At 55.5% G+C, this 14,579-nt stretch overlaps 6 protein-coding genes across 6 annotated transcripts; 3 read left to right on the forward strand and 3 right to left on the reverse strand.

The window, feature by feature from the left end:
- Positions 1 to 244: 244 nt before the first annotated feature.
- CDEST_04971 (Putative ABC1 atypical kinase-like domain, protein kinase-like domain superfamily) lies at positions 245 to 2,622 on the forward strand. The gene has a single exon (XM_062921130.1). It carries the CDS (start codon positions 317 to 319, stop codon positions 2,531 to 2,533), a length of 2,217 nt encoding a protein of 738 aa, XP_062777181.1. The 5' UTR covers positions 245 to 316; the 3' UTR covers positions 2,534 to 2,622.
- Position 2,623: 1 nt separating this feature from the next.
- CDEST_04972 (Putative rRNA biogenesis protein RRP36) lies at positions 2,624 to 3,777 on the reverse strand. The gene is made up of 2 exons (XM_062921131.1): positions 3,504 to 3,777; positions 2,624 to 3,450 (listed from the first exon to the last, which is right to left on the reverse strand). Exons 1-2 carry the CDS (start codon positions 3,687 to 3,689, stop codon positions 2,719 to 2,721), a joined length of 918 nt encoding a protein of 305 aa, XP_062777182.1. The 5' UTR covers positions 3,690 to 3,777; the 3' UTR covers positions 2,624 to 2,718.
- Positions 3,778 to 3,930: 153 nt separating this feature from the next.
- On the forward strand, positions 3,931 to 5,358 carry CDEST_04973 (Putative FCP1 domain, HAD superfamily protein). The gene is made up of 2 exons (XM_062921132.1): positions 3,931 to 4,508; positions 4,581 to 5,358. Exons 1-2 carry the CDS (start codon positions 4,081 to 4,083, stop codon positions 5,341 to 5,343), a joined length of 1,191 nt encoding a protein of 396 aa, XP_062777183.1. The 5' UTR covers positions 3,931 to 4,080; the 3' UTR covers positions 5,344 to 5,358.
- Position 5,359: 1 nt separating this feature from the next.
- CDEST_04974 (Putative elongation factor 1B gamma, glutathione S-transferase, Thioredoxin-like superfamily) lies at positions 5,360 to 7,525 on the reverse strand. The gene is made up of 4 exons (XM_062921133.1): positions 7,379 to 7,525; positions 7,103 to 7,289; positions 6,820 to 6,868; positions 5,360 to 6,754 (listed from the first exon to the last, which is right to left on the reverse strand). Exons 1-4 carry the CDS (start codon positions 7,406 to 7,408, stop codon positions 5,794 to 5,796), a joined length of 1,227 nt encoding a protein of 408 aa, XP_062777184.1. The 5' UTR covers positions 7,409 to 7,525; the 3' UTR covers positions 5,360 to 5,793.
- Positions 7,526 to 7,799: 274 nt separating this feature from the next.
- On the forward strand, positions 7,800 to 9,051 carry CDEST_04975 (Putative small ribosomal subunit protein uS9). Its single transcript, XM_062921134.1, has 2 exons — positions 7,800 to 8,698; positions 8,761 to 9,051. The coding sequence occupies exons 1-2, from the start codon at positions 7,882 to 7,884 to the stop codon at positions 8,850 to 8,852; spliced, it is 909 nt and encodes a 302-aa protein (XP_062777185.1). The 5' UTR covers positions 7,800 to 7,881; the 3' UTR covers positions 8,853 to 9,051.
- A 3,015-nt stretch (positions 9,052 to 12,066) lies between these two features.
- Positions 12,067 to 12,605, reverse strand: CDEST_04976 (uncharacterized protein; the record flags this gene model as incomplete). Its single annotated transcript, XM_062921135.1, has 2 exons — positions 12,067 to 12,276; positions 12,525 to 12,605. 2 exons carry the CDS (start codon positions 12,603 to 12,605, stop codon positions 12,067 to 12,069), a joined length of 291 nt encoding a protein of 96 aa, XP_062777186.1.
- Between the last annotated feature and the right edge of the window lie 1,974 nt (positions 12,606 to 14,579).

Consider the following 14,579-nt stretch of genomic DNA (forward strand, 5'->3'; position numbering starts at 1 on the left):
ACCCTACCAGTGACCTGTAATCAACCATGAATGATTAGGTGGAATGAGGTGCACATATACCTATCGCGTTAAGGGGTCGATAAGAAAGCTACTCAGCACATAACCCCGATACAAGCAACTAAATGTATACATGAAGCTTTCTAGAGCTGTAGTTGCCTTTAGTTGCATATACGCATCCACCCATTTTTCCCTACATGACGAACTAGACTTAAAGACCCCGGTCGTTCCTGGACGATGTGAGAAGCCATCGTATTTTGGAAGGTGAATATTGCAACGACATGCGCTTGGAGTGAAGGGAAACTGCTCGTTCGTTCCAATGAGGTTTGCCAATTTTGTTGTCGATTTGGCAGCGGTGCTCAGCGCATCACGCTCCGTTGCATCCAAGCATGTCGCGTTGAGAGGTCGGCAGCTTGAGAGCTTCACCAAGGCATCGAGCTTGACGCGCAAGTCACCGACAGCGCCCGAATATACGCGAGACGATGCCGCGGCAGAACCAGCAACGGCCACATCTGAGGCCACGGAAGCTCAGACGCAGGCTACAACAGATGTTTCTTCGTCGCAAAATGGGCCGGCAGTTCAGGTCAGCCACATCCCACACCAGTCTCCAAGCAACTTTCAGCCTTCAAGCTTCGATAATGCATCCGGTATCCGGCCAGATTCCGGATCTGTTCTATCTCAATTGAGGCAATTGAATCCTTCCGGAACCCCCTGGTCAGATGCGTCGCCGTTGGAAGCAAAGGACAAAAAGGGCAACGCCCCTTCGGAAGTTCCTGTTGGCAAGAGACCTGCGGTTTCGTACGGCGCCCCTATTTCCGAGGTGTTCGACGACGTCCCGTCCGGTGTCAATATCAATATATTTCACAGCACCCGTGCCGCCAAGCTACTGGGCAAGGACGAAGACCAGACGAAGGCCAAAATGGGAAACCGACAGAAGCTCAAGCCTGTTGGCCTCCCTGACTTTGTCGATTTCTCAAAGCCTGCAAAGATCACCCAAAAAACTTCATCTTCGGGAGAATCCAGCTCCAGCCTTACTCAGGAGGCCTCTGAAGAAAGCGCAGTCAGAGATGGCGTCAACAGAAAAGATGTCTCAAATTCCCAGGAAGCTGTGATATCTGTCGCCGCCTCCGCAGAACCAGAATCCAAGGATGTGCCGTCCGTTGAGGCCGATCTGGGGGCCACAGGCGACCAATCAACCACGTCAGCATACGTCCTCCGAGAATCGAAGGTGCCGGCCACGCGTTTGAGCAGACTTTGGAACTATGGCGGGCTGGCGGCAGGCATGATGGGGGGTGCCATTACCGAGAGTATCGGTAGGGCATTGGGCGGCAAAGGCGAGGGCTCCGTGCTGCTAAGCGCCAGTAACATGGAGCGACTCGTGGCGAAGCTCTCGAGAATGCGCGGTGCCGCCTTGAAGATGGGCCAGATGATGAGCTTCCAGGACACCAAGATGCTTCCTGGGCCGATCCAGGAGGTTTTGCAGAGGGTACAGGACCGCGCCGACTACATGCCTGCATATCAGAGAGACAAGGTGCTCGCGGCGAACCTAGGGCCGGAATGGCGTGAACTGTTTGATGAGTTTGAGGAGAAACCTGTCGCCGCTGCCTCTATCGGCCAGGTCCACCGAGCCACCCTAAAGGAGGGCGGCCGCAAGGTTGCCGTCAAGATCCAGTTCCCAGGCGTCGCCGACTCCATCAACTCGGACCTCGACAACCTCGGTATCCTTTTGACGGCGACCAAGCTCCTTCCCAAGGGCCTGTACCTGAACAAAACCATCGACAACGCGCGGCTCGAGCTCGGCTGGGAATGCGACTATGAGCGAGAGGCGCAGTGCCTGCTCCGGTACAAAGAGCTGCTCGCAGACGAACCCGACACCTTCCTCGTGCCCGAGGTTCACCTTCAGGCCTGCGGCAAGAACGTTCTGACGATGGACTGGATGGAGGGCGTCGGTGTCACCAGGGTCAAGTCCTTCACCCAGGAGCAGAAGGACTGGATCGGCACCCAGATCCTGCGCCTCTGCCTGCGGGAGATAACCGAGTTCAAGTTCATGCAGACGGATCCCAACTGGACCAACTTCCTATACAACGCGGAGACCAACAGGCTCGAGCTCCTCGACTTTGGCGCCTCAAGGGAGTACCCTGACGAATTCGTCACGCAGTACGTCGAGCTGCTCGCGGCGGCCTCGAGATCGGACCGCGAGGGTGTGAAGCAGCTCTCGGAGAGCCTGGGGTACCTCACTGGCCACGAGAGCAAGATCATGTTGGATGCGCACGTGAAATCGATTCTCACACTGGCGGAGCCTTTCCTTGACTCAGCCCCCGAGGTCTACGACTTCCACGACCAGACCATCACCGAGCGTGTCAAGGCTCTCATCCCCGTCATGCTGCGCGAGAGGCTCGCGCCACCGCCCGAGGAGACGTACAGCTTGCACCGCAAGCTAAGCGGAGCCTTTCTGCTCTGCGCGAAACTCGGCAGCAAGGTCAAGTGCCGCGAAATGTTTGCGGAGAGTCTGAGAAAGAACGGGCTCACTGTTTAACGTAGACGGACAGCGGGTCACTCTCCCAACATGCTTAGTAACCATCTTGTATTATAGCTGTACAACCAACATGTAGACAGACACCTCCTCCCACGCCGCTGGGCAGATAGACAAAAGGACGTTGAGTGCGAAGCCGGGATTAAAAGCATGTTTTCATGTGATGCAAAACTGAGCATATGCACTCTTCATTCTCTCGGCCTCCGCTGCAACTGGTCGAGCTCCTTCCTCTCTCTACCGACAACCTTCTTCCTCTTCCGCTCGATCGTCCGGTCGACCTGCTTCTTCTTCATGCCGGCGAACTGGTCCATCAGGAACCTCTTCTTCTGCTCCGACTTCTTGAGGTAGAACGGCTGCTTGCCCTGCTTCACGAGCTCCTTCTCCTTGCGCTTGTGCTCCGAAATAACGTCGGCCTCGCGCTGCTTGCGCTCGCGCGTCTTGATCTTGGACTCCATCGACAGCAGCAGACGCTTCATCTCCTCCTTCTTTCCAGCGTCCTTGGTCTTCTTGATCTCCCCTCGTAGCTCCCGCATCTCGTCTTTGCGATAGTCGTCCAGGAACGCGTACGCCTTGCGGGCCTTTGCCTCGTCAACGGGCCCGCTCAAGGGGTCAAAGCGCGGATCGCGCACCTCCATCTTGGGCACGACGATGACCTCGCGACGCCGCGAGACAGGTTTCTTGCTCGACTGTTCCATGGGCGCGTGCTTGCTCGTACGCTTGGCAAGGTTGGCGCCGTACTTGGGTTTCCTGCCGACTTCCTCTGGGCCGGAGTCTGACTCCGATTCCGAGTCTGACGTTTCCGCGCCGGCATTGCGCCGTTTGTTGGACGCGGGCATGGAGGCTTGTGCTTTGGCAAGGGCGCCGAAGGAGACGGCTGATATGTCGATCTTGGACTTCTTTGGTGGCGGTGATCCGGCAGACTGATATATCTTGTCAGTGACGGGTTCTATTATGTTTCACATAGCAAACTCACCTCATTTTCCTCGTTGTCCCGATCCACCTCATCATCATAGTCACCTTCACTCAGCTCATCGCCGTCCTCATCCATCTCTTCAGGCTCACTGCTGACATGCTCATCGATTTCAGGTTCCGCCTCCCTCCGAGGTCGCACGCGGCGCTGGAGGCCAGAGAACCCCTGTTTTCTTTTACCGGACAACATTTTGTGTGATTGGTGTGTGAGAGCGGGTTGGGCAGCGGTTGAATCGAAGCAGAGAAGTGAAGATCGGTACTTCACATGGGAGGGATTCTGTCTCTCAAAGTCGTCGACCGAGCCCCGCTGAAAAGTTAGGACAACCAACCAGCCGTGTTATCGTCCGACCGGGTACTTATCGATAAGACGCGGGCGGGATTTCTCCAGTGCGACAAGAAACACTTCCTTTTTGAACATATCTGCTCTTCCACCATCACAGGACGAAAGGATTCCGAATTCGAGATATTTGATTCATTAGGCTGCGCGGGTCTGCATTGAAGGTTGAAGCCAAAGAAGTTCCGCGTGATCCTACTCAATTGGGGCCATTAAGTGCAACTTGCTCCTGAGCCCGCCTATCCTCATGCATCCCTCCTTCGCCAGGATCTTCCCCAGATCTCGACATCTTCTCCAGCATCGCTTTACTCAAACTACCGCCGCAGCCGCGCGCCGACACCCGGGGCAACAACGCGCTGGTCTGGCGCAAAGTCGAAAAAGCGAACCCGAACGTCTCTCTTTGTTAACTCTCTCCAGCGCAAGTCGGATCTACGACGCCAGAATCGACGAGATGGACATGTCCAACGTACAATGGTGGGCGAAGCCGGCCCCGACCATGGCTGCCCCCGCGAACCAGCAGCTAAGCAACAACGGCTTCACGATACCAGGCCTTGGTAATGTCTCCAATGCCGCCGATGTACGCTTTGATGGGCCTCGCCCCCGGGCGATCCCCCTACCCAAGCGACCCGTCGCCGCAGGCCAATCTACAACCCGGAAGAAGAGGCCTCACACGCCGTAAGTCCGACGTCGCCGTCCTCTACCTCCCCCCCTTAGCGCAAATATCCCCCGAGCTAACTTCTTGATCAGATCTGGCGCCGCATCAAACAGCCGCGATAAGATCATGGCTCCCAGCGCCGCGTCCGGCGGCGTCCCCGACCCAACCCCGGAATACCTCCACCGCGCCTCCCTCCCGTCGACCCTCCTCCCCACCCCGCGCCCCATCCTCGTCGTCATGGACCTCAACGGTACACTCCTCCACCGCCCGAACCGGCGCCAGGCGACCTCCTTTGTCGAGCGGCCACACGCCCGGCGCTTTCTGCAGTATTGCCTCGATACTTTCCACGTCGTCGTTTGGTCTTCGGCCCGCCCCGGCAACGTCCAGTCCATGTGCGACCAACTCCTCCTGGGCCCGCCTGGCGGCGGCGCGGGCGGCGGCGGCCACGCCGACAGAGGCTCGTACCGCCGCCGTGTCCTCGCCGTCTGGGGTCGCGACCGCTTCGGCCTGACGGAAGCCGACTACCAGCTTCGCGTGCAGGTCTACAAGCGTCTGGAATTAGTCTGGCGTGAGAAGAACGTGCAGGCGGCGCACCCAGACGCGGCATACGGCGGCCGCTGGGACCAGACCAACACCGTGCTGGTCGATGATTCGTCCGAAAAGGCGCGCAGCGAGCCGTATAATCTCCTCCGGGTCCCCGAGTTCTTTGGCAACGCTAACGAGCCGGGCTACATCGTGCCCCAGGTCCACGACTACCTCAACGCCCTGTGCCATCAGTCCGACGTTAGCGCTTACATGCGCGAGAACCCCTTCGAGGTTAGGAAGGACTACAAACTTGCGCCAAGCGAGCAGTGACATGTTGTGTGCTCCCAAGACAGATTGACTGGACAGGCGGCAGAAATATCCTACTGCGGCCCAGATGTATACGGGCAAATGAAGCGGAAGCCTCATGGGGACAAGGATGTTAGAATACACACTCCACAGCATCGAGAAAGATACCCTTTAGGATTAGCATAATCACAAGTTGTTGGACGAGCAATACTTTCACGGGCGGACACAAGCGTGGCAGGAGAGCACATTATGGATGGGAAATGTACTTTTTTGGTTTTGATCAGGAACATCCTGCATCTATTGCCTCGTCCTAGTGGCTCGGACTAGTAACTTGGCACACAGCCTCTGGCATTACGCGCAAGATAGTTCTTCTCGGGTCCATAACATCGTCTACACACCCCCTTGCCTAATCGTAAACTCGTTTCATCTCTGCCATAAGCCATAAATGTCGGATCACTCCCCGGAGCAATTCGCTTATTTGAAGACCTTGCCGTCGGCAACGGGGTACTCCTTGCCGTTGTGGGTGGTGGGCTTCTCCCAGCCCCAGGAGTCAGAGACGAACTGGCGGTCCTCGGGCTTAGTGCCGTCGAGCTTCTCGAACTCGTAGCTCTCGTAGTCGGGAGCGACGTCGAAAGCGGGCTTGAAGTCCTGGCCACGGACAACGAAGGCACCCTCGATGACGGAGTCGTTGTTCTGGCCGTAGACTGCAGCGCATCCGAAGATGAACTTGCGGGAAGCCTCGAGGCGGTTGTTGAAGCCACCAATGAGGTTGTTGGACATGAAGGTAAGGGTGAGCTCGTCGTTGTACTTGTACTTGACCTTCCAGAGGGAGAACTCCTCCAGGTTGACGTTGTCCCAAAACCACTTCATGGCCTCCTCGTGGTTCTTGATGTTAGAGTACTGGCGCTTCCACTCCTCGAGATCGAAAGTGGCGCGGGGAAGCTCAGCAAGGGGGTGCTTGGGCTTAGGGGCGGGGGCGGCCTCCTCAGCGGCGGGGGCGGGGGCGGCCTTGGGGGCGGCCTCCTTCTTGGGCTGCTCAGGCTTCTTGGGGGCGACGTTGGTGAGCTTGGGGGTCTCGAGGTACTCCTGCTTCTCGGCAACGGCGGTCCAGATGTCCTGGTTGACGATGGTGTCGTACCAGCGGGTGACGCTGGGGTTCTCCTGGCGCCACTGCTTGTCGAAGAAGAACTCGAAGCCACGGGCAATGATGCCGGCGGCGAAGAGGTCAGCGAGGGTAATGCGCTCGCCAACGAGGTAGGTGTTGCTGAGGAGGTGCTCCTCGACGACCTTGATGGCCTTGAGGGCGACCTTGGAGGAGTCCTCGACAGCCTTCTTGTTGTAGGTGTCCTTGCCCAGGAGGGGGCGGTACCAGGCACCCATTGGGGGGAGGACCTCGGAGTTGAAGAACGACATCCACTTCAGGATGGAAGCGTAGCTGAGGGGGAACGTTAGTCTCACGTGCTGCTCTACTCTGACGCACAATAGTCTCTGGGCACTTACTCCTGCTTGGTCTTGCCGAGAAGGGTCGTCTTCTCGTTCTGGGAGGTGACTGTGAGGTTATCGTTAGTATGGCCTTTACCCGTGGTGTTTTCGAAACATAGTAGGTTGTAGGTCAATGGTAGGATCAGAAACTTAGACTATGTCCACAAGGAGATTCAGACAGGGATAACTGTATTGAAAAATGCTTGATCATCATATCGAGGGGTAGGGTGTTTGATTGTGCAAGTGCTTTTCTTCTCTTTGTTCTCAAACGGGAAGACGAGGCAGGTGACTCAAAACGTACTGTAGATCGCGATGGCGATGCACTCGGACAGAGGGTATCCATCCTCGCCGAGGAAGGCGGGAACCTTGCCGAGCTTGTTGGCCTGGAGGTGCTCGGCGGAAGGCTTGGTAGTGTCGGCCTCGATGAACTCGAGGTCAACGTTGTTGGCCTTCGCGACGGCGCGGATGGCCGTGGTGCGGGGGTTGGCCTAGAGGGGAGGAATATCATGGTCAGCTGTAGTTCCTCACGTCTAAGAACGAACCCAGAGGGAAAAAGGCAATGACGCTGTTTACTAACCGGGTAGGTGAAGAGCTTGCCGAACGCCATCTTGATTCAGTTGTTGCGACTGAGGGGGATGGAAGGGTATCAAAGAAAGGGTGCGTGATGTGGTAGACAAGAGAGGAGAGAGAGAAAAGTTCGAGTTCCCCGCCAGTGTAGACGGGTAATTTTTTGAATGAAATTTCGTCCGCAGTGCCCCGCCACCCACCCAGGGGGAAAAGCCCCTCGCTCGACGGGCAGCAGCTTCTCTGCCAGGGCAACCAACTAGCCACCTTGGGCTGCACTGCGTTGAGGGGTAACAAACTCGCAGACAGTGACCCAAGCGCCTTGGGTCTGTGTGGCTGGTAGCGCCACATCACGTGCGTTTTCTCCGACGTTCAGCCGGATGTCCCTGCTCATGCGAAGCTAAGGTAGGAAAGATTTCTGTTGTAGGATGGTTGGCGAATTGAGGCTGCATTACAGCTCACGACAATCGCGACGGCCACCTTATCGACGAGGGCGTTGACTGAGGTCCCACAACAATGTCCATGCTACGCCATGGCCTGCAGCAGACCCTCTGCTTGCGCCAACTCGCAAAAGGCCAGCTGCTGAAGCCGCAATGGCAACGAACGAGTTCCTATGTCGACACCAAGAGCATCTCGACGAGCCACCAGCCCGAGGACGACGCGAGCCCACCCGAGAATCCGTTCCCGGGAGTGAACAATGCGCGTCCGCTGCCCGTTTCGCCTTCATACTTCTCTAGAGAGCCTCGCTTTAACGATGCTTACATCAAGCTTTCTACCCTTCTGCAGCGATACCAACACATCCCGACGGCGCCACCCGAGCTGGTCCCGCGACAAGTATGGAAAAACTTGAAGGGATACCGGCAAACGACAGGAGAGCCGGTCAAAGCGATGCCCTACAGTCAGGTCCTGGCCATGGTCAAGCGGCTACACTCTATCTTTCCTAAGATGATGCCCGGTGAAGTCAAGGAGGCTCTGCAGGAATTCAAGCGCGACATCGACCCTTACAAAAACGTGGCGAAGGTCGCGCCCCTCGACAGGTTCGGACGCGCGCTGGGCGTGGGCAGGAGAAAGACGTCGACCGCGCGCGCCTGGGTAGTTGAGGGCACCGGAGAAGTCCTCGTCAACGGCAAGCCCCTGAACGAGATGTTTGGCAGGATTCACGATCGTGAGAGCGCTATCTGGGCGCTCCGAAGCACCGCGAGGACGGACAAATACAATGTGTGGGCGCTTGTTGAAGGCGGCGGGGTCACCGGGCAGGCCGAGGCCCTGACATTGGCCGTTGCCAAGGGCATCATGGTCCATGAACCAGCTCTGAGGCCGATATTGCGAAAGGGTAAGCGGAATTCAATCTTCGAGCTTCTGTCGAGCTTCTTGCTGACCTATCCTACTCTACAGCTGGTTGCGTTACACGCGACCCGAGGACTGTGGAGAGAAAGAAGCACGGTCACGTCAAGGCCAGAAAGATGCCTGCTTGGGTCAAGAGATAGAACATCTCTTTCCATATGGAGCTCTGGTGATGATTTCATTGGTCATCCATGCGACCCTTTTGTTGTACTACCACCCTAGTGTATACATAGAACAGAGGCAGCTATTAAAATGCCAGCCTATGATGTGTGTTTGCCTCGCATTCGAACGCTGCGCACAATATGTGTCGGTCCGGGCATGGTGTTTGCCTGGTGGGGGACGTGAATGCAATCGAGCCCAAGCGACGGCAACGTGGTCAAGTTTGAGCGAACCAGCCCACACTGCTGGTGGACGGTATTTGTGACAACTGGGGCGGTTCCAAAGGACCGGAAGATATTTGCGAGCAGTGTTTTCGGGATTATTAATGCCACTCGGTGGAACTCATTGTCAATGAGAACGATACTGGGCGACATGCTTGGAGGTGTGGGATTCCGTCGACCTTAGCAAATACGGTCTACGTCAGCATCAAGTGCGGCAATGCCGTGTTTGGACTCTTTTGGATCCGGAGCCCCCATGCAACTCGAGGAGGAGCAACGTGGTGTATTCAAATGCAATAGACCATGTCCTGGACGCGGCCTAAGCGCGCAGATGGATTTGAGATCTTCGCAATCCGTTCATCCTCAATTGTTGTGTCGCCTCGTTCGATGAGATCGGTAAAGGCGGCCGAGATGTATCCTCTGGCTGATACGGTTCATTTGACTAGCGTGAGCGATGACCACTGGCAAACCGTTGTACACTCGGAGTGGCCGTGGACGGATTTTTTCTAGGCGCGCATTGGAACAGGGTATCGGAAGGAGTGAATGTAGCCCTCATGTGTCATTATCAGGCCAGAGCCATCGGCCACAAGTTGGCACTTATGCAGAGTTGCGGGCGGGTCAAGACACGATGATATCAAAAGGGTCCGTGAGCAAGCGCGCCGACGTTTTTTGGCGCCGAGGCTAACGATGGCCACTCCTCATGGCCAACGTTGCAGAAACGCGCCGGCTAAGGGCCTTGTTTCAATTTCCCACACAAGGTCCCCCCCTAAACGGAGATGGCAGCGAGGGCACAGACAGGCACTGGAACCGGTCCTGGCTGCTGAAGGTTTCTAGAAGCATGGAACCTATGAATCGAAGGTTCATGGAGCAGGTTTCATCCCTTAGGACCGTTTGCGGTAGCAGCATGGTAGTCCGATCGCTGGTGTCGAGAGAAATATAGGTGGTGGACAACACGAGTCGGCCTGTTTCACCGGATTGGGGAAGGCGACACGCAATCCAAGCAAACCCTCCTCCCGGTCATGGTTTTGGCGTGGTTTTGTGACGATGATCAGTCTGAAAAGGGGCGTGTTGCCGGGTGGATGCGAGGACACTCAATACGAAATCAACTGGCTGAGGGACAGGGCGCAGCATGAGTGACAATACATGTTGGGCAACGGAAGGCTTGAGATGGCAGAAGGAGGCGGTAGGGAGACAGCGTCGGGTGGTATTGTGCGACGCGGGAATGAGGCTATCGCGCTGCATTCATCCGACGGATCTTTGCGCTGACTTTTTTTCTTTGGTGAGGGGAAAATCTCGTGGCGAGCTGCTGGGATCAACCAGGTGACGGTTAAGATGATCGACGATAGTCGCCTGTGTGAGGCTGAGATCGCCCTCAAGAAGAACATTGTCTAACGATTGCGAGATACCTTGCTTCAGAAGAAAACGGAGGGAGGTTGAGGAGGAGGAGGGGCCAGCACACCAACCAGTCGAGGTGACACAGCCACTTCAAGTTGTGCTGCGGTGTGTGAATGTAAATTGAAAACTTGGTAAGTTGGTGAGATGAAGCTGGAATGGCGATTGGGCGGCCTTAGCTCGACCGTTCACGGTCAGCCTCCTCTGGCGCGACGCCCATCTCCGTCCCTATGGGACTTTGTTCATTTTAAGTTGAGTCGTGTAAACGGCAGTCCTCGGCAAGCCACGGGCGTCGAGTCGGGGATTTGGAGGACGGCCTGGCAGCAACAGAGGCAGGTGATGATGGGGGTGCCTTAGTTTCCTGCTAATGCGCCATAGGCACAAGGCGTTGAAGGCGGCGTCTCTTCACGGCCCCGTGGGCCGTGGCAGAGATGCAGGCGTATACGGCATAAACGCCGCTCTAGACATCCCTGGCGCGTTGTACGCAAGCTTTTGCCTGCCCGGTGCCGCGCCACGTATCCGGGATTGAGTTACTATCAAAAGCATCCGGGCCTTGAGCCTTGGGGGAGGGAACGGTGCGGGTTCGATTGGGTGAGGTTGAGCATGCAATCAACCCGACTGGAAGATGAAGAAGTGGGTTGGAGCATTGCGATGTGACAAGTCTGGTTGGGCAATTGGGACGTGCTGCCCAAGGCATGTGGGCTCGTTGCTTCATTGGTTCTCCGTGCTGCAACCACACCGGTGCTGTGTCTCTGCTCAAGGTTTGTGGTCTTGACCTTTGATCGAATCCTGTGGCGTCCGTAAACAGTTGTGGCAGACAATGGTGGGCCTGTAGTGGAGGTCGGAAGGGTCCTTGCCTCACCTATTTCGATCAGTCTTATTCTCGGTTCATGAATTCTCGTCGCCCAGCGATGACCAAACCGAAGACGAGGGAGGTGGTAGAGATTTGTATCGCTGTTTGTTCATCACCCGAGTGTGTTGGTAGCATCGAGCGGTCGGCGTCGGATGGGAGACCTAGTGTAAGTCGCGTGGTGGGTGTATTGTGTAGTCTCTCAGTGTAAGTAACTGATGGTGTGTGGTGCGAGGAAATGAAAAACTGAATAAGTTGGAGAGTTTTTGCCCTAGTCCTACTCAGATTGTATCGCGTAGCCGGACGCAGCGGTTTTGACTTTGGGCAAATATGAGCAACTAAACCTATCAGAGGACTGCAAGCTTGGGCCGAGAGAAATACGTGGACGGTACGCGATCCGGATTTCTTAACCATTTCCAGCTGGATCTCCTTTCCGATGCCGGTAGAGGATGGGTGCGTTGATGCTCTGAAGGAATCGTGATGGAACAGGCATGCGCGCCTGCTCGGAACCCTTCACACGTTTACACGTATAGGTACTCCCAAGGGATGACTTGGTACCTTTGATCTACCTATCTTACGCGGGAACCTCTTACCTAGGTAGGTACTAGGTAAATGTAGGTAGGTACGCAACTTTTGCTGCCTTGGCCTAGGTACGTACTGCCCATATACAACGACCCAAGAGCCCAACTCAAATGCCTTCCTTGCCTCGGCCCTCGAGTTGTTATTTTTTCTCACATCTCACCACGCATGATCACCATCGTCGTGACGAAATCTCGCGAATGTGGGTCCCATCCCCACCCCCTCGACAAACTTGCTGCACATATTGAAGGCTGGAATGTCTGTACCGTAGTGGGACTTATCACCGGAGATATGGGCAAGAGATCCACAGCTTCCCAGCATCCTGATGCGTCTGTGAGCACGATTTCCCTTGCGTCCACTGGCCCTGTCCTGTCATTCTAGTGTACGTCCGTACCGCGCGCTCCTGGTAAGGAACGTACCTGAAAGACCTCGCGAGCGATACAACCGGGGCAGACATCATGCTTCGCCAAGGGGAAGCACAGAACCTTAGCAGAAGGGACTCGGTGGATAAGGCAAGGCCAGCTCGCCCTTTTTGTCCAGGGAGCGTTCCGGCTAATGCAATGTCAAATGACTGAGGACGTTCTGTATGTGAACGCTCGTCGGTCACCTGAGCTTACGGGAGTAGTGAGAGCGAGCAGACTTGGGGTTTGCAGGTGGCTGTTCCTAGAGCAATGGCAGAAGCTTTCTTCGCTGTCCATTTCTCTCTTTCCCGGCCCCTCTCCCAGACCGAGTGCTGCGCATGACCAATGAGTATTGTTGTATCGACTGATTATGAATACAGAATACTCTGTACATCAGATTAACCCCACCTCCTCGTTCTCTGTAACATTGCATTAGAACAGTGGCAACCAGTCACAAACCCGTTCTCCAATTTGCGGAATGTTGCGTCCAGGCACAACCCCTGGGATTTTATCCTCCAAAAGGTCCCCAAAGCAAAAGAAGAGGGGGCTTCGGACCTGCAGCTGCAGATGCACGCACAATGTAGCTGGGGCGGCCACATTGATATCCAGTGCTATGTACCGGTACCTCACCCGCGTTCCGTACCCTCCGAACTTCGTACGCAAGGCACCGGCACTCGTTCAGGAACCCACCAGGCCCAGGTTTTCAACCCTGGTCGAGAAGCAGGGGACGTCACATCGTCTCCCTCGATTTTCCAATGCTTCCAACTACTATGGTTGCAGGCAAAAGTTTTGTATCCTTGTTAGGTATCTTCTGGCTTGCAATCAAGCTGAACTAAGCACGGGTACTTCTCACACTCAGGTTAGTGCCTACCTAGCCAATAGCGTTATACATCCACGCCAGCTGTGGTCAGAAGCTAAGAACTACAAGATATGGGTACTAAACTTACCCATTACACCATATTAGCCCCCGGCAGCTTTGGTTTTCGGGCAAGGTTCATAGTGTTTGTCCTTCATCAACTTCAACACGCGTCCAACACGTCTGGATGTATCAGTACCTTCAACCCGGATTTATCGTCTCTTTGCAGCAAATCCTCATCTCTGCAGTGAACGAGAGCGGCCTCAAGCGAGACGTCTGCTGCGTGCACAGCTAACATCTGCACTGCACTGCATGCTGCGGTACTGCCGAAGCCTCTCTCTACATTACACACAACACTTTTCTTACATATCCAATGAGGTTGCTAACCAACGCGCTTGCCGCTTCCGCTTCCTCGTCCATCTCTCGAAGAGAACGGTCAGGTGCTGGTAGAGAAATTGACGGCAAAGTAAGGCTCGACCATCTTTGACCATTGGGTATCATTGAGTCTCACCAGCAGCCGAACCCGGCTTGGTCGGGCTGCCAGTGTCGCTCGCTCGCTATTCCATCTTGTTCATCGGCGGAAAAGGGGTCGGCCGGCCCCCTTTCCAGTATTCCAAATGATGGACTGTCGTCTTCGTTGTTCGCATTTCATTGGTTTGGAGTGGCCGGTCGAGGACAGACTCGCGAGAACGGAAGTCGTTTCCTGTCTTGTCTTGTCTTGTCTTGTCTTGACATGCCCGTTGCTCCACCTCCTCTCATTTTGCCCGATTTCTCTGGCGGCCGACTTGGGCCATTTTCCAACTGGAGGCGTTTTGCTCTCGCACTCTGTTCCCACCAAATCGCATCCTCGCCAATCCGAGACGGCTCGAGTTGCTTCGCTGCACATCAGCATCTCCCATCGACTTTGACTGAATCGCATTAGCACAAGCTGCTGTTTGAGACCCGGCCAATGAGTCTGAAACACGAGCAATCGGGCTTGACTTGTTGCAAGCCCGCAGTACCGGCTTGACGCATACCATAGGCTAAGGCTAAATGAGCGTCTCGGAGCTCAGGTGCCTGGAGAGCTTGATTATTGGCTTGAGCTTGGGAGGGTGCTGGGCTGAGTAACTCAGTAGGGATACGATCGGTGCACGATTCAAGTATCGGTTCAAGTAAGCGTGCGGTGCCGACCAGCAGCCAACGACCATCCTCACCTACATCCGGGTTTCGCGCGTCGCGCAAGTTTCGAGCCTCTTCTCAATTGACGGTGAGAGATCGGGAGCGACGACGAGGGACGCCCAAAGCATGGTTTATCGCTGTCACAAGCACCTGAAATACGAGTGAGCCAATGGCTTTGTCATGTTCTCCCCATACATAAGCTCTCCTCTTTTTCACTACTCTTTCCTTCGCCCCAGAGCTGACGATCAACTGTTGCT

Source organism: Colletotrichum destructivum, chromosome 3 (assembly GCF_034447905.1).
Source record: "Colletotrichum destructivum chromosome 3, complete sequence".
Lineage (NCBI taxonomy): Eukaryota > Fungi > Ascomycota > Sordariomycetes > Glomerellales > Glomerellaceae > Colletotrichum > Colletotrichum destructivum.